Genomic DNA, 17,621 nt, shown 5'->3' on the forward strand with positions numbered 1-17,621 from the left:
TCGGAATTATTTTGGGTGGACAACTTCCGTTTCGTGCCAAAAATGGCTGCCGCCAGCGTTAAACGTGAGCGTTGCATGGTGGTTTTAAATATATGTGATATTTGAAAAGAGATCCAAGTGTGTCCGTGTTGATGCATTTTCAGTTAAATGAGAAACTGAATTGATGTTATTCGGGTAACAAAATACTTGAGTTAAAGCGCAAAGGGCGGATTAGGTGATTCGTTGTGTTCAGTCTTTACCATAAAGCTCAAAATGTCTGTTCCAACTTTATTTGTTCGAAATTTGCCGGCGTCTGCCTCTAATGGATGCATGGAAGAAATATTTGCCGAAATAGGACCCGTGAAAAGTTGTTTCGTTGTGAAAGAGAAGGGTAAGCCAATATAATTGAGTTACTCGATATTTCTTGAATGTGAATCATGAATTCAGCTCATGCTTAATGCAAATTTAAAGAGCAGCGATAGACTGTCATCGTTTCACTTTGCCACTTAAATTGTTTATTGTTTAGGAACAGACAAATGCCGGGGGTTTGGATATGTTACTTTCTCTATGGAGGAAGACTCTCAAAGAGCTTTAAAGGAAATCAAGGAATACGATGGACAGAAAATCTCGGTGTCGGTAGCCAAGAAGAAACTGGATAACAAGAAAAAAGGAGGTATGACAGCGCTTTCGTTAGTTACAGATTCTGTACTTTGCAAAGTAACGAGATTTTCTGTGACGTTTCTGATTGGGCTTCTAAAGTCATAACATTTTCGGAAAAGGAACCTAAACTGGCGATATGAGCGGTGAGGTCTGCGCCTTACTGTCTTGCATACGGTTAAAGTGCCATATATGTTTCCTTAAGCGACCAAGGAGTCTGCTCCAAAAGAACAGAAATCAAAAGGTCTGAAAAAGAACAGAAGGAAAGCGAGGCTGATCATAAGAAATCTCAGTTTCAAGGTACGTGATCATATGCTTGGGGTTATGAAGGAATAGGAAAGAAACTATTGTTTTTGCTTAGTAAATATGTAACGGTATTTTCTTGCAGTGTACTGAGGGTGACCTCAAAGAGGTCTTTTCGAAGTATGGGACAGTGCTGGAAGTGAAAATTCCCCTAAAGCCAGGTAATGACACATCTGTGATGACATACTTCAAAGTAAATGTAGCTTTTCTACACAGGTCTTCAGAGTGTCATTGTTTTACGCACCATGATGAATCCTGGAACAATCTAGGGACATCATCACGATTTCTGAAAGTGGTTGCTAAAGTTTCATAATGGATGTTTGAATAAATGTTTTCTGTAGATGGGAAAATGCGTGGATTTGCATTCATCCAGTTTAAAAACATGCTGGAAGCCGGAAGAGCCCTGAGTGCTACAAATCTAAAGGAAATTAAAGGTATTTATGAACAAATCCCATTAAATGATCATTTTGCATCATGTGTCTGAAATTTAAATTTTTAAACCGTATGCTGTAATCAGTGCCAGTGATTATTTCAAAATACATTACTCATTTATTAACCTAACTAATTTCTTAAAATGGCCCAGAAGTTGAAAATCTATAAAATGGCAACACGATGCCTTTTCTTATAAATGACAAATTACTGCTTGTTCCTGACTGGTTCATGTTTGCTCAGAAATAAACTTGCACATCTCATCATGAAGGATCCTGTTCTGTGTACTATATTTTCTTTCAAAATAACATTGATGAGTCACTATTGATTAACTTGTGGTAATAGCAAAGCCTACACCAAGACTGAAGTCACAAACATACAACGTGAATTAACCACAGTTGCCAACTTTGGTTAGCTGGCTGGAGTGAGATTTTCAATTCGACAGAAGTCTGCACACACACACACACACGCGTTTACATTCAACAGTTTTATTACCCTGTGAATAGCTTGTAGAGTTTGTGAATCACCCCACTGTATGATAGCTAATTTTAGGTTTATAATGGAATAATATAGACTTTCTGTAAGCTGTCTTGCACGAGAGTCTGAAAACGTGAGTGTCACACCAGATGCGAAAGAGTTGGCGACCCTGATTAACACCCTTTCTGCTCTTCCACAGGAAGGCAGGTCGCTGTGGACTGGGCAGTTGCGAAGGACAAGTACATGACTACAGTTAATGGGCCTGCAGGTGATTAAGTTCACAGATTCATTTTGCAAGCAACTAGTTTCATTAAACAGTGGATGGATAAATGAGGATTTTTGGAGAAAGTCATTTTCTGTGTGGTTTAGCGACTTTATGGTGCAGTGGTAATTAGCTAATTACTGCTGTGTAGATGGCCAGTGGGGAGAGCAGTGGGTAATTCTTTTAATGTTTTTGCTAATTACATGTAACGCGTTGTGGTGGTTGATGGTTCTCCTGAAATTCTAATGCAGGGTCCAAAAAGAGTGGGGACGAAGCCAAGGATCCGGAACCGGAGTCTGAAGAGGAAACCGACCCGCCGGCTCTGAGCGCGTACGTGTCTGCTCCGGAACACAGCGGGTCTTTCGCGTCTCACCGGACGCACTCCTGGCTTCCTGCAGATTCCTAAATGCCTAAAAAAAATCTGCTGGAACTTAATGTGTCATTAAAATGCACCAGCGGCCCTTATTGCACTTAATGGGGTGCAGTAATTAAATAAATGCAGTTTGGATGCAGCAGATTAGGGCCCTGAACGCTCTGATGTGCTGCGGTTACCCAGCCTGCACCGCTAGCATTTCCTTACTCTCAGGATACCTTAACCATGAACATAGCTGGTTAAGCGCTCTCACCAGGTGGAGATCTCTTCTGGTCATGTAAAGCAGACTATCCCTGGGCCTCCATTTGCTGAACCTGGGTTCAGTCGAAATGATAAAAATGGAGTTTAGTGTGTATGTATTGACCGTTTGAGTAACTGTAGAGTGTCTGCTGTTACTTCTCTTTTTCCTGCATTGTAATCCTGAGATTATGTATCCTTTGTCCATATCGAAGCCCTGTGCTATCTCTTATGTTGCCTCTGTGGTATGAGACTGGCAGTTGGTGGTGCTACGAGAGGGCAGTGTGGCTTGGTGGGCTAAGCCTCTCTGCCTGTGATCAGAAGGTTGCTGGTTCAAGCCTCGACACAACAGTCACACGTCTGTGGGCCCTTGAGTGAGGCCCTTAACCACCCCCCCCCCCCCCCCCCCCAGCTCCATGGGCACCGCTGTGGGCGGCTGCCCTTCACTGCCAAACTCGCTCTCACCTACATGTGTGTCATGGAGAGCAAGATGGGGTTGGCGAAAATAGAAAAGTATCAGTAAAGTGTCATTATTATTAATAATAACAATATTATTATTTAATGTACAGTTTATAGGGCAGAAACAATATATGAGTTTGTCGTATACCATTTGGTGCATCATTTTTTGTTTGATACATACAAAGAAACAACTGAATACATTTATTGATACGGGTGGAACCTAAATTCACAGGTGGATGTTCAGCATGGACACATTATGCTAATTAATGCTGTGAGTTGGTTACAGCTCATGCTGGTAACAGTCATTATGTAGCTGGAAACGCATCCAGTGTGCTAACTCATCTGAGATGATCATCCGAGTGAACTGTGTGTGTATGAGCAGAGCAAGATGGAAAAAAACCTCTGCAAGTCTCCTGGTGGCATTTAAGGGGCTTTGTCCAGGAAATTCAAACCAGGCAAAAAAAAAAAACAAAAACTATGACTATATGGGTATTTATTGCTACAGATATGCAATGTAGTTCATTATGATTATGATGTTATATTTTTGATTCATTTACATAGGCCTATTTATGTTTACGATTTGCAAATAAACATCTGTTTGGATTTGTTATGGAAATGTTGTTAGATTAATTGCCTTTGATTTAGAACTGTTCTTAATTGTCTTTGTTTTTGCATATTTAGTAATTAATTTCAAAACAAAATCTGCTTTTCTTGCTTTACTGAACCGTGAACTTTGTGTACAGCACAGTTAGTTCTGTGCTGTAGTGATCTGACAGGATGGCCCATTTTCAGGTAGGGTGGACATATTTTGGCTTTTCTGGTCCTCAGAATTGGCACTGCAGAGAAGGCTGATGATGAATCAGAGAGCGGGAGTGCCGAAGGTGGTGGTGATGAGGAGGAGGAGATGGATCAAGAAGAAAAGGAATCAACATCTGAGGAGGACTCTGATAACAGTGACCATGGATCTGATGATGATGATGATGATGAGGAGGATGATGAGGAGGATGATGAGGAGGAGGATGATGATGATGGTAAGCATTCTTACTAGTGATGGACGAAATGATGCTTCATGAACCATTTGCTGTATTTTTTGAGCCCACTAGATGGAGCTGTATTTTCAAAAAAGGGCACAGCATGCCCCAGCGCAGACCAAGAGCACCGTCTAGTGGGGACAAAAATACTGCAAATGGTTCATGAAGCCTCATTTCGTCCTTGACTTTTCTTACTGATTTTCTGAGCAAGTTTTTTTTTGGTTTATTAATGAAAGTAATATTTAGATGTAATATTTGGTACCAGTTCTTCTCTCATGCATTTTTTAAATTCCTTTTAGAATGTCCAGCCGAGAAGAAGCCTCTACCCTCCGACGTCAATGAAGGGAGAACGGTCTTCATCAGGTCAGCAGAGGGGGCATGATCACTGCTTAAAAATAATTACTAAAAACAGCTTTCGCTGATGGCTATAACAGCTTTTTGTGTTGGCGAGTCAGCTCCTGGTGTATTTTTTTTTTTGTCACCTTTCAGAAATCTGTCCTTTGACACAGGAGAGGAAGAGATTGAAAAAGCTCTGCTTGAGTTTGGAGAGATGAAGTACATTCGCATTGTGCTTCATCCGGACACTGACCATTCAAGAGGTTCTCTTTTTTTTTTTTAAATCCTAAAGCATCTGGCCCCTCCCTCCACCCTCTGACTGTACCTTGGTACCCCCCCTCTCTGGGCCTTCGATAACATGGCACATCATAGTTTTTGGAGGGAAATCTTATGACCTTATTTTCTGGGTGTGTAGCCTCTTGCTGTGATCATTTGTTGTGTGAGTTGGGTTAGTTGAGGTCCGTGGCTGTAGCCTGTCGTCTTGATACCGTATAGCTGGTGGTACGTTACGCAACATCACGATCACTGTTCCCTGCGGGCAGGTTGTGCCTTTGCACAATTTAAGACCAAAGAGGGGGCGGAGAAATGCATCGGCGCAGCGCAGGACAGCTCGGAGGTAAGGCGGGGCGTCGCTACGGTGATGGACGCCGGCTTCCGGAACCTAGCAGCCGCCGCTTTTCAAGCCTGCCGTTCCCAACTTTGTCCCTCAATTGGCTGTCCCCAGAACGGTGGCATCCGAGTGGATGGGCGACGGCTGATCATCGTGCTGGCGGTCAGCCGTGACGACGCCACCAAACTGAAGGACAAGGCGGCGGTGAAGACGCAGACGGGGACCCGGAACCTGTACCTGGCCAGGGAAGGACGTGAGTGACTGGAACGCGGGCGGAAGTGTGCAGGGGGCGCGTGAGCTTCCCACCGCTGAACGGCATGGAAGATGCCTTTTGAGGGCAACTAGGCAGGCAGGGCAGCCTGTAAGCGCGTGAAGAGGTGTCATACAGCTTTTTTTTTTCTCTAGCTTATATTTTTATAACTTTCATTTTTTTATTCCTTTATATTTTGCTTGTTTGTTCAGCTTATTTATTTTGGCTTATTGTATTTCAATTTATTCCATCCCTCTATAATTTCATTGACCTGTACATTAGTTGCTTTTCTGCCTTTAGATTTATTTTAATCTCATATGTGAAGCACTTTGAGCTGCATTCCATGTGTGAACAGTGCCTTATAAATATTGATTCTTCTTTCTCTTCATCTTATTTTATTATTATTATTACTCTTTTGGAAACATCTCCTCTGGCCCGTGGCTGATGCTGGCTCTGCACCCCTCCATCCCCCACAGTGATCCGGGCCGGGACAAAAGCCGCTGAGGGCGTCCCTGCCGCAGACATGGCCAAGAGGGGGAGGGTAAGTCCTGGCGGGGGGGATGGTTTTGTATTTTGGACATGGAACCTGGTTCTCATTGCATTTGATTTGATTAATCCTCCTGTTAGCTTCTCCCACTGCTTTGTAACGTGTTGTGTGGCACTTACTGGTCACTCACTGGAGGCTCAGCCAGGTAGAGCTTGTAACCGAGTTTGCTGACTGACAGCTGGATGTCTGTGTTGTATCATTGGTTTGCTTTACATTGCTTTGGTCTAAACAGTATATAAATATATACATGGAAATGTCAATGGAAATGCCTTGAATACAGCTCTGAGGAGAAGGTAATATTGTAACAATTCTTGTAACATTCCGTTTCGTTATTCTGTGTTTGTTTGCCCTTAAATGTCTCCTGCTGAATTTTCTGGGGTTGATATTTCTGCTGGTGCTCATGGTTCGCAATACTTTTTTCCCCATTTATTTGAACTATTTCATTAAAAATACCAGTTTGAAGAGCTGAAGCGGATAAAGCTGCGGGACATCAACGTCTTTGTGTCAAAGAAACGTCTGTGTGTACACAACCTGCCCAAGTCGGTGGACGTGAGGCAGCTGCGGCAGCTGTGTGCCAAGGCAGCGGGCGGCGGGAAGGACGTACGCGTCACCGAGGTGAGGCCCTGCAGTCTGAGCACTCATGGAAGTGTAACGCGTAGTGAAATCGCTGCCATGCTAATGCTGTACCTGCTCTCGCCACTAGGGGTCAGTGTTGCCATTTCATTGTCCTAACCGTCTTTATAAGAAAAGGATCTCTTCAGACATTTTGAATCTTTCAGTACCAGCATTGGCAGTTTGTCAACATTTTATAAAATCTGTATTTTTCTTAAGTATATTAGTAAATTTAAACAATTGCTTCAAATCTATCTGTATTTTTGATTTTTGGTGAAGGAATTGTTACTAGATTGAAACTAGCCCACAAGTGCTGTTACAAGCATCAACCATTAGGGGGCTCTGTCGCTCCGTTTTATCATGCCTGTTAATCCACTTATTCAGCGGGGGCTTCAGCTCTACGGAGTCACGGACACAAGTTGTGAGTCATCCAGGTTCTCAGCAGCCACGCCCAGTTTTTCTGTCACGATGGCCTATGTTCCCTGGAGACTGACTGCAGAATCGGCTTGTTTAATCTGATTGTCAGCAATAGTTTGTTTGTGGTAGGGACAGAGTTTCCTTGTTTTCTTACAATTAGCCCAGCTCAACAATATCGGGCAGTGAAACAAGATGAAATCTTCACATAATTTTGTTTAAATGAGTTTTTAATGTGTGGCGTAATACTGCTGATATTAAGTTTTGATTGCACACATTAATAGTGAAATTTTTAGTATGACAGCTGTAGTATTAATGTAGAATCGGTTGCTGCTTTTGTAGCAAGCGGATTCGGTTAAAAATTAATTTTCATTATTATTAGGCTTTGCATAACTACGATAGCAGCTTATGAAAATGTCGGCGGCAGTATTATTATTTTTCACGGTACGTGATTAAGAGCCGTCCCGGGGGCCCCCTCTCTCTCCCCAGTGTCGTGTGATGTACGACAGGAAGCCGCAGGCCGGGAAGGTGGTCGGCCGCTCCCTGGGCTACGCCTTCGTCCAGTTCCAGCAGCACGAACATGCCCTGGCCGCCCTCCGGCACCTCAACAACAACCCCGAGATCTTCGGGCCGAACAAGGTGAGGCTGAGGTGCGGCCCGCATCTTGGCTCCGGCCAGAAGGAGCCCAGAACCGCCAACGTTTCCGCGTGCATCTCTGAAGCCTTTAGGATTCCCGACCAGTTCACTTTACACTCTCAGCCTGTACTTTTTAATAATTCGTCTTTCATGCTGAAGTTCTTCTGCGGCCTGACTATTGACCCACATTAATCATCCCGAGGTGCTGCTTCAGTTTATTTATTTAACCTGTTAGCTAAAGCAGAAAGAAACTGAGCTGCAGTCCCTTTCTTTTGTATCAGTAGAGGGCGCCGTTTGAGGTTCTAAATCTACCTCACAAGCATGCTTATATTTCAAGGTGCGGTGAGGCAGTATTAGACAAATGGATATTCTTTGATTGAATGACTGACCATATTTGATTATAATTTGTTCAGGAATTGTCTTTGCAATCAAACTGAAAGGTTAGACATAACTAGCACAAAGGGTCTGATGTCGCGTTGCTCCTTGTCCATTAAGAGGCCCATCGTGGAGTTCTCTCTTGAAGACAGCAGGAAGCTGAAGCTGAAGGAGATGCGAGCTCAGCAGAATAAGGTATTCACCCCCCCGCTGACTTTAAAGAACCTCGTGTTTAGTGAGCGCGCAGATGCCGGTTGGACCATCTGGTGCCTTGCTTTGGTTTGTATGAATCCCGTGGCTGATCGTGTGATTATATCGCTTTTGGGCCTCTGTGCAAGGCCCTTAATGCTGAGAACTGCCCCAGGGATGCTGGATAAATAGCTTCACTATCACCTCTTTGTGTGTGTGTGTGTGTGTGTGTGTGTGTGTGTCTCACAGGAGAAACAAAGCTAAGGAATCATTATGTGCCTCTACCGATACAAATGGCAATATAAAGTGTAGTCATTATTGTCATTATCAGGTTATTGGCAGACCTCTTTATGATTAAGTGATTTGTGAATGAACCTCCAGCTCCGTGCCAAACAAAACATGATGAAGCGGCAGGACCAGCCGCAGGAGCGAGGGAAACGGCAGGACCAGCCGCAGCAGCGAGGGAAACTGCAGGACCAGCCACAGGAGCGAGGGAAACGGCAGGACCAGCCGCAGCAGCGAGGGAAACGGCAGGACCAGCCGCAGCAGCGAGGGAAACGGCAGGACCAGCCGCAGCAGCGAGGGAAACGGCAGGACCAGCCGCAGCAGCAGCAAGGGAAACGGCAGAACGAGCAGCATCGCCCCCATGTGTCAGGTGGTAACGTAGTGGCACCCCTTCAGGTGGCCCGGGACATCTCAGGCACGCCCAAGAACTACTCAGGCTTCAAGACCACACCTGTAGTGGAGGAGGTGGAGCTTGAGGACGGGAAGAAAAGAAGGAAGGTCCTAGCCATGCCCTCACACCGGGGGCCCAAGATCAGGTAGAGGAAGAAGGCTGGGGCTGGTTCCCCCTGGGTCTAGGGGGGCAGGGGTTCATATGAATGCATTCTTTAGGTTGTAGTTTTGTATTCCATGTCCATCAGAAATAAAGGGTGCATATGATGTCGTTCTTCTGAACTCTGACACAGGGTGGAGTTGATCCCTCAGGTTTTTGTCCTTGTCACTGTAGGAAACGGGATAAGGGCAAACGGCCGATGGCGGAGCCCAAGAAGCTGAAGAATCACCCCAAGCGGAATGAGCGAGCACCTTTCCTCCGCATGGAGAAGGAGAGTCAGTCCAGGAGTCAGGTCAGTGTTCTGACATCAGAGGGGTCCGTTTGCCGTCGCCAGATGCTCTACTGAAGTATGGTTGGATTTGCTAAACTGCCACCATATGTGCGCATGTCGGCAGGGGATGGCTGATTTTTGCGTTCCCGTTTTGGGGGTTGGCCCAGCATCCATTGGCGTGTAGGTCGGTCAACGTCTCCATTTAATGCTAGATCTTGATAGTCCTGGGATCTAGAAGCACTTTGGCAGCTTTCATAACCCAACCGCTTCAATGAACGTTTTAAATTGGAGCAAGCAGGGCGATGCTGGATCGAAACAGACATAAGCACTACTGTTATACTTTCATATGGGGCTTCTGGATAAGGAGAGGATGAGACTTTGTGCCTGGAGAAGAGACATCAAGACTCTTTCAGTCATGCATGCAGACAGGGGGCGGAGGTGGACGTTAACTGGGCCGGCTGGGGCATAACGTTTTGGCACGTCCCCCCGCGCTGGTTGTTGCAGAGGAGTCCCACAGGGGCAGCGTAGAAGCCAAAGGGAATTGAGAGGTACTCATCCATCTTATCTCCTGTGGCATGAGTCTATTTGAGGGAGAGGCCGTTGAATGACACAGGTGACTCATCATGTTAAAATAGTCTTCATAGTGAGTGTGGGATGTGTATCGCTGCATTTGTGTAGTATGGGGACTGTCAGATATTACAGGGTCTACTACAGGGTTAAAAGGAAACTGTTTACTTAAGCTTGGCTGCGTCTGGCTTGTTCCGTTTCTCTTTATATGGCTTCTGTATGTCAGCCTTTTTAAATGAGGTTTTTAGTGCTTTGGTTTAATACTGGACTGATAAACTGCTTTTAAGTACTGGTCTCCTGAGAGCCGTACTTCTGCTAATAATGTACTTTGAGGGATATTGGTTTGCTCCTTGTTTTATTGAGACAGTCCTTAAGGAAGACTACCTAGTCAGCGCTGCGAAACTTTATTGCGGCTGGGGGTGTGTATGCATCTTCATTAACCAGGCCAGCAGAGGTGCGCAGCCCGCAATTCCTAAGACTTGACTGTAGAGGGTGCCACTTGGATGTCCCAAGCATGCTGGGTGCATGCAAAAAAGGGTGACACTAATCCCCACACCGCACCCATATTACCCTAGCTAACAGGGATGCACCGAATTGCCAATACTGATTGCTGAATTATAATTTTTGTTAAGCCTGTCCTGCCAATACCGATCCTAGCTGATTACAGTTTTCTGAGTTTAATAATCACACAGGACAACAAAAAACATTTTTTTTTTTAATCATCAGAGACCAAAATACATTTTTCCAAATCAGTTTTTCACACTGATTACATATCTGTTTTCAGTTTTTTTTTCTGTCATGTCAACTTTTTGATTTATGAGATGCTAGTTAATACCGTAATTGCAAGTATTGTGTACTAAAACAAAAGCATCACTATAGTATAGGGTAACATATCTTTAGAGCAAAATCAAATAAACAGACAGTGGGCAAAAGGAAATTGAAAAGTGTTCGTTAACCACCATTGTTTCTTCAAAAACGCTTTGTTTGATTTTCTTGTGTACACCTTGTCTGGATTGTCGCGGTACAGCATCCAGCAGTAGTTGGCCATCATGCTTTCAATGTAACCAGCTGGACCTTCTCCATACTCCTCATCACCTTCTACAGAATCAAGACCATCATGTGGTACAGAAACAGGCAATGAATTGTCATGAGGAACAGGCCTGTTTGCAGAATCTAGGCTGGGATATACAATTTTGTGCTTAGTTTTAGCTGAGAATCCACTTGTGTTCGTGTGGCAAAAGTAGTAGTCGAGATGGTCTTGCAGTTCCCTCCACACCATCGAAATTCCAAATGGCATTGTTGCCTTTCGCCGATTTAACCAGTCACGCAGACCATTTGAACAACTGATACAGATGACACGTGGAGCCCAAGATTTATCCTGGTCTCCAGGTAGACAGCCAAAGTATAATATCTTCTTAAGATCTGCAGTGATTGGGCGACGTTGTACTTTCGTTGTGAATGAACCACACACATAACAGAAACTGTCTGGATGATTAATACTATGTCTAGGCATGATAACAACTGAAAGCCAACACAGTTGATGCTGTCTGTCACCTCCACCCTTGATTTCCAGGTCGATGACCCAGAATTCAAACTCGAGAGTTACATTTAGTATTTGTTTTGCAACAATTTGAGAGAAAAAAAATTGCCGAGAAGCTTACGTCAACAAAACAAAACCTGAGGCACCACTACCTGTGTTTCCCGCCAAAATAACTTGTTTACACAAGACATGCACATGCGCACTAGGTCAAATTAATTATTCTCAAATCACAACTAGACAAGTGTCAATAAAACATAAATCAATATCTAGTCACCTAGAGAACGGTGATGCTGTCTATAAGATAAAAAACACAGACAACTCTTGTAATACACTTAGGCAGACTGCATGTACATAATATCATACTACATATAGCTTCATCAGAAAAACTTGATGTGCTAGAGGAAAACTAAACATTCAAAGATTTGAAATCAGTATGAAAAATACTACAAAACCCACATAAAATTACCTCTGATGAAAAGAACCTGTTAACCTGTGTAATTAGCATACTAGACGTTTAATATTTTTAAAAATAGACTTATTTTAAATAACCTTTTCAAATAAAAAACTGGGATTAAAATGGTCATTCCAAATGTTTTGGGTAGTTTCTCCATAGATAACTTTGTTCACTGCAAATTTACCATATTCGTCGCACACTGTAAAAACAGCAGCCCTGTTTCCTCTGTTTTTTGTCATGGAGCCCAACCCAAAGAACTCCAGCAGTATGTTTTGTTGTTTGGTTCTTTTTCTCTGACTTAGTTCATTCCAGGGAACCAGGTTTGACGAGGGCTAGGCAATATGTGCTAAAGATGAAATCACAGTATTTTCAGAGATTTTCCCAATATCGTTGTTTATCGTAATATTTTAAAATTCATACATGGAATGACGACCAAATCGTTTTACTAATAGTTATGGAGCATTCGTCTGGGATAATGATAAATTATGTCCACAAGCTCATACCACGTTGGAAATTGTGTGATAATTGTGCATTATTACTGTTAATTATTCAAAAAAACAAGTGTTCAGGCTATATCATAATACAATATTCAAATAGATGATGATATGAATGTTCATAATCAAGATACAATATTTAATCAATTAATTGCCCAATCATAAAAAACACCTTTGTCCTCTGACATCACCAAACGGCAGTTCATGCCAAATAACCAGTGAGAGGCCTGATACTGATCCTTATGGGACTTCATACTTTATTCTGGAGGTTCATGCAGCACCTTACCAGAGATGGTGCTACTGGTTTGCTAAACCTGTGTCTCTCAGATGCCACTCTGGGGATTGTCCGTCTCGCCAAGATGCGTTCATGTGTATAATCTGGTAGCAGATAGTTGAGAAGATCAAAATTTGGATAATGAATGGAGATGACCTAGCTAAGGATTACATAAGAACATAAGAAATTTACAAACGAGAGGAGGCCATTCGGCCCATCAAGCTCGTTTGGGGAGAACTTAACTAATAGCTCAGAGTTGTTAAAATCTTATCTAGCTCTGATTTAAAGGAACCCAGGGTTTTAGCTTCCACTACACTAGCAGGAAGACTATTCCATACTCTGACTACACGCTGTGTAAAGAAGTGCTTCCTCAAATTTGTTTTAAAATGTTCTCCCGCTAATTTCCACTTATGGCCACGAGTTCTAGTATTTAGACTAATATTGAAATATTCATTTGGCTGAACAGCATCCAGACCCGTTAGAATCTTATAGACCTGGATCATATCCCTCCTTAGTCTCCTTTGCTCAAGGCTAAACAGATTCAGTTCCGCTAACCTCTCCTCATAAGACATTCCTCTAAGACCAGGAATCATTCTCGTAGCTCTTTGTTGCACCTTTTCCAAGGCAGCAATGTCCTTCTTGAGGTATGGTGACCAAACCTGCACACAGTATTCTAGGTGGGGTCTTACCAAGGAATTATATAAGTGTAACATCACCTCCCTTGACTTAAACTCCACACATCTAGAGATATAACCCAACATTCTGTTCGCCTTTTTTATTGCTTCCCCACACTGGCGAGAGGGGGACATGGAAGCATCAACATACATACCGAGATCTTTCTCGTAATCAGCTACCTTTATTTCAGTGGAACCCATAAAATATCTGTACTTTATATTTCTGCTCCCTGCATGGATTACCTTGCATTTATCTGTGTTAAATTTCATCTGCCATGTATCAGCCCATTCGCTAATTAAATCCAGATCCCGTTGAAGCCTCTCTGCTGCTAGATTAGTATCTGCTACCCCGCCCACCTTGGTGTCGTCTGCAAATTTAACCAGTTTACTGTATGTATTTGTGTCAATATCATTAATGTAAATTAGGAACAATAGAGGTCCTAAAATTGAACCCTGCGGTACCCCACTATGAACGGAGGCCCACTGTGACATTGTGCCTCTAATAACTACTCGCTGCTTCCTGTCAGTTAGCCAGTTTTTGATCCAAGTTGCCACAGTTCCTAAAATCCCTGCAGCTTTAAGCTTTAGCAAGAGACGTTTGTGGGGGACAACATCAAAGGCCTTCTGGAAATCTAAGTAAATCACATCATAGGCCTTTTTGTGATCAATTTCACTTGTAGCTTCCTAAAAGAACTCAAGCAGATTCATTAAGCAGGATCTACCTCTCCTAAATCCATGTTGGCTATCCTTTATAATGTTATTTGCATCTAGGTAATCTACCATTTTCACTTGAATTATAGCTTCCATTATTTTTCCAGTAATGCTAGTTAAACTGATTGGCCTATAGTTTGCTGGATTACTTCTATCCCCTTTTTTGAATATGGGAGTTATATTAGCATGTTTCCAATCTGATGGTACCACACCCGCAGATAACAATTTCTGGAATATTAAAGTCAAAGGTTGGCTAATAATATCCCTCATCTCTTTTAAGACTAAAGGTAAGATGCCACCAGGCCCCTGCGATTTATTTATTTTGAGTTTAGCTAGGCTTAGTATCACATCAACCTCAGTTATACATATATTGGTCATAGACGATGCTGTATTCGTATTAATTGGTGGTAAGTTACTTGTGTTCTCTATTGTGAACACCCTTGAAAAATAATCATTAAACTCATTTACCATATCAATGTCATTATCAATTATAAGTCCCTTACTATCCTGCAAATTAGTGATTTCAGCTTTTAGTGCTCTCTTGGAGTTAAAATATTGGAAGAAACCTTTACTGTCATGCTTAGCCTCCAATGCAATTTTTCTTTCTACATCCCTCTTGGATAGCCTAATGTCATTTTTTAACTCTGCCTGTAGACTTAGATACTCCTGCTTAATTTTGAAATCATTAGTTATTTTCCATTTTTGGAACAGAGCCCTTTTCCTCCTGACTTTATTCTTAATTTCCTTAGTAAACCACCTTGGTTGTCGTTTCCTAGATTTAGTTTTGCTGGAAACAGGTATGACGTCCTCTTGCACTTGCAACAATGTGCTTTTGAAAAATTCCCATGCCTCTTCTACTGTTTTGCTATTTAACTCTGTCCAGTTTACAGTTTCTAATTTCCGTCTCATACCATTAAAGTTAGCCTTCCTAACATTGTATACTTTTAATTTCGACTTTGCTCTTCGGACACTAAAATTAACCTCAAATTTAACCATGTTATGATCACTACCGTACAATGGGTCTAAAACCTCTAATTTTCCAATCCTATCCTGGTTATTACAGAAAACCAGATCAAGAAGGGCTTGAACCAGTACAAATGAATGTGATGGTTTACTGAGCTGCGCTAGGATCATCTGCGGTTCCGAGAGGCTTCTTCTCTTCTGATGAATCTTCACATGGTGTCTGAGGAATTTCCACTGTGTTGTTCATTTGCAGGCTACAAAGCGGAGGGATAGAGACCATGACGGTTTCGAGAGCCTGGTGGAGCAGTACAAGAAGAAGCTGTTGGGAAATTCCACAGTGTTTCCAACTAAGAAAACCAAATGGTTCAGTGGGTGAAGTGCCCTACCCCCCCCCCCCCCCCCCCGCCACGACCTGGTATCAGGTACACGGGACGTTAAGATCTACGATGAAAGGATAGCGAAAGTACACCTGTTCGTGGAAATGTTCAGCTACACTAGGCAGCCTGGAATCACTCCGGGAGAAGGAAGAACATTCGGGAGAGTTGACAGTTGGGGCGGCTCACATCTTTCTTATTCAAGGAGTTTTTGATCATTATCTTTTCTCTGCATGGTGTGTACTGTGTGCTGTATGCGAATCCTTTTACAAACTGATGTCTGAGCTTTTTATTGCATTTGACAAAAAAGTATATACATATGTTTTAACCAATTGCTGGGCTCGTTAATTTGACTACAGAAAAAATGTATGGTTCTATTTCCAATGTAGGTGTGACAGTTTTAGATTTTTGATTGTTTTGAAAGTTTTTGTGTCATATTTGAAGTATCTTAAGTTGACTAACATTTATTGTACAGTATACATCAAAAACCATGAAAATGAATATTCAGAATCTCCGTAGTGTTTCACATTCAAAAAAATGTTTTTTTGTTGTTGCTTTTTGATCTCACACCCTGCAGCGGGACGCCAGGTCATTTTGGGCTCCCTCTCTCACAGAAATGAATAAAAGTATTCCATATTTGCATTTGCTGCAATGTGAACTCTTCCCCTTCAGTAACAGAAAGGACTGTGTTAATGTGCTATATGGACAAATGTATTGGGACACTTGGCCATTACACCTACAGGAACTTTCATGACGTCCCATTCTAACTCCATAGCCATCATTATGGAGCTGGTCCCCCCTTTGCAGCTGTAACAGCTGCCACTCTTCTGGGGAGGCTTTCCACAAGAGTGGAGTGTACCTGTGGGGATTTTTGTCGTTTCATCCATAAAAGCATTTGTGATGTTGGACATGAAGGCCTGACTCATGATCACTGTTCTAGTTCATCCCAAAAGTATTTGGTATGGTTGAGGTCAGGGCTCTGTGTGGTCTGTCAAGTTCTTCCACACCAAACTCATCCAGCCATGTCCTTTGTGCATTGGGGCACAGTCCTGCTGGAACAGAAAAGGAACTTCCCCAAACTGTTCCCATTAAGCTGGAAGCATAGAATTTTCCAAAATGTCTTGGTATGTGTATCATTCCTGTGGGTGCAAAGCTCAAGTGTCCCAGGACTTTGTGCATATAGTGTATGTTGCAATTTTATTGGCTAGCTCTCAAGGTTGGATTTTTAATAGCCCTTATCTGCTCTGTTAATCCATAGCCCCCTGTAGGAAAACTGGTATTACCCAGGGTGGGGCTATAGTGTCAGATCTACCCTGCTGAGGCAGGCAGTCTTTGTGTGTAAGACGCCTTGCAGCAGCTATCTCCACCTTGGAGATGTTCCTCATCTTTAACTCGAGCCATGGAAAGAGGGCACATTCTGAAGGCTGCGGAGACTTCAGCTCAGGAGATGTAAGGAGGGCAGAGTGGTCTGTCTGTAGTTCAGTGGGTTAGTAATCTGTGTCCATAAGGTTTGTGGGTTTGAATCAAGTGGTCGGTACAGTAATCATATCACTGTTGGGCACACAAAGCCAGTTTTACTTCGGTTCAGAAATGTTTAATGGGCTCTTAGAATAGTCTGACGTGCAAACTCAAGATTTCATAGTAACTTGATTATGTGATGTAAATTATAAGTCAAAGGGTTATAATTTAGTCATTTGTCAGCAGTAACAAATTTTTTGAATTTCCTAATCTCATTTTGTCTGTTCACCCTTAATTAAAATTGTTATACATTTATATTTGCAGGGTCAAATGAGCATGATTTTACTCGTCCCTCTATAATTAATGTGTGAATGTCTTTGACTCAGGGTAGAATTAGGTCACGATACCTAGACTGTACTTTTCCGGGTATGAGCTAGAAACCAAGACGAAGGGAAAAGTGTTTCAATAGTTATGTAATTATATCTCGAGTCAGCGGCACAGACTACAACCGTTTTTACTGAATTATGATCTCTAGAAGTAATAATGAACCTGATTAAATCCACAAACACATTGTTCAGTTAAATTGTCTTATGTGCTTTCTTTTGGGTATTTCTCTACACACAGTGGGCTCAGCTTTTAGACAGAGCAAGTGTTTTCGCTATCAGATGGTAGAACAATAGCACTGAATTTAGGCAAACTCTTGGTTACCATGGTGATTGATCACCTGCTGCAAGTAATGAAATCCTAGCTGGCCTCTGTGTGCTCTTGATTAGATTGTTGGGGTTAAACAAGACCAGCTTTTTGAAATTCAGAGGCATGCTTTCTGTAAT

The 17,621-nt window shown here is 42.6% G+C and overlaps 1 protein-coding gene across 1 annotated transcript; it reads left to right on the plus strand.

The window, feature by feature from the left end:
• On the plus strand, positions 1-17,374 carry rbm28 (RNA binding motif protein 28). The gene is made up of 19 exons (XM_023791467.2): positions 1-370; positions 506-652; positions 842-936; positions 1,025-1,100; positions 1,281-1,373; positions 2,045-2,113; positions 2,359-2,437; positions 4,005-4,207; positions 4,507-4,570; positions 4,697-4,806; positions 5,086-5,159; positions 5,268-5,406; positions 5,880-5,944; positions 6,407-6,565; positions 7,466-7,615; positions 8,108-8,182; positions 8,558-8,997; positions 9,186-9,303; positions 15,213-17,374. The coding sequence occupies exons 1-19, from the start codon at positions 253-255 to the stop codon at positions 15,333-15,335; spliced, it is 2,397 nt and encodes a 798-aa protein (XP_023647235.2). The 5' UTR covers positions 1-252; the 3' UTR covers positions 15,336-17,374.
• Positions 17,375-17,621: the final 247 nt, after the last annotated feature.

The sequence above is a fragment of the Paramormyrops kingsleyae genome, chromosome 1 (genome assembly GCF_048594095.1).
Source record: "Paramormyrops kingsleyae isolate MSU_618 chromosome 1, PKINGS_0.4, whole genome shotgun sequence".
Taxonomy (NCBI): domain Eukaryota; kingdom Metazoa; phylum Chordata; class Actinopteri; order Osteoglossiformes; family Mormyridae; genus Paramormyrops; species Paramormyrops kingsleyae.

Coding starts and splice junctions, on each gene's coding strand:
- rbm28 (XM_023791467.2), top strand. CDS start 253: ATGTCTGTTCCAACTTTATTTGTTCGAAATTTGCCGGCGTCTGCCTCT. Junction 371..505: donor TTTCGTTGTGAAAGAGAAGG/GTAAGCCAATAT, acceptor TTTATTGTTTAG/GAACAGACAAATGCCGGGGG. Junction 6,566..7,465: donor AGGACGTACGCGTCACCGAG/GTGAGGCCCTGC, acceptor CTCTCTCCCCAG/TGTCGTGTGATGTACGACAG.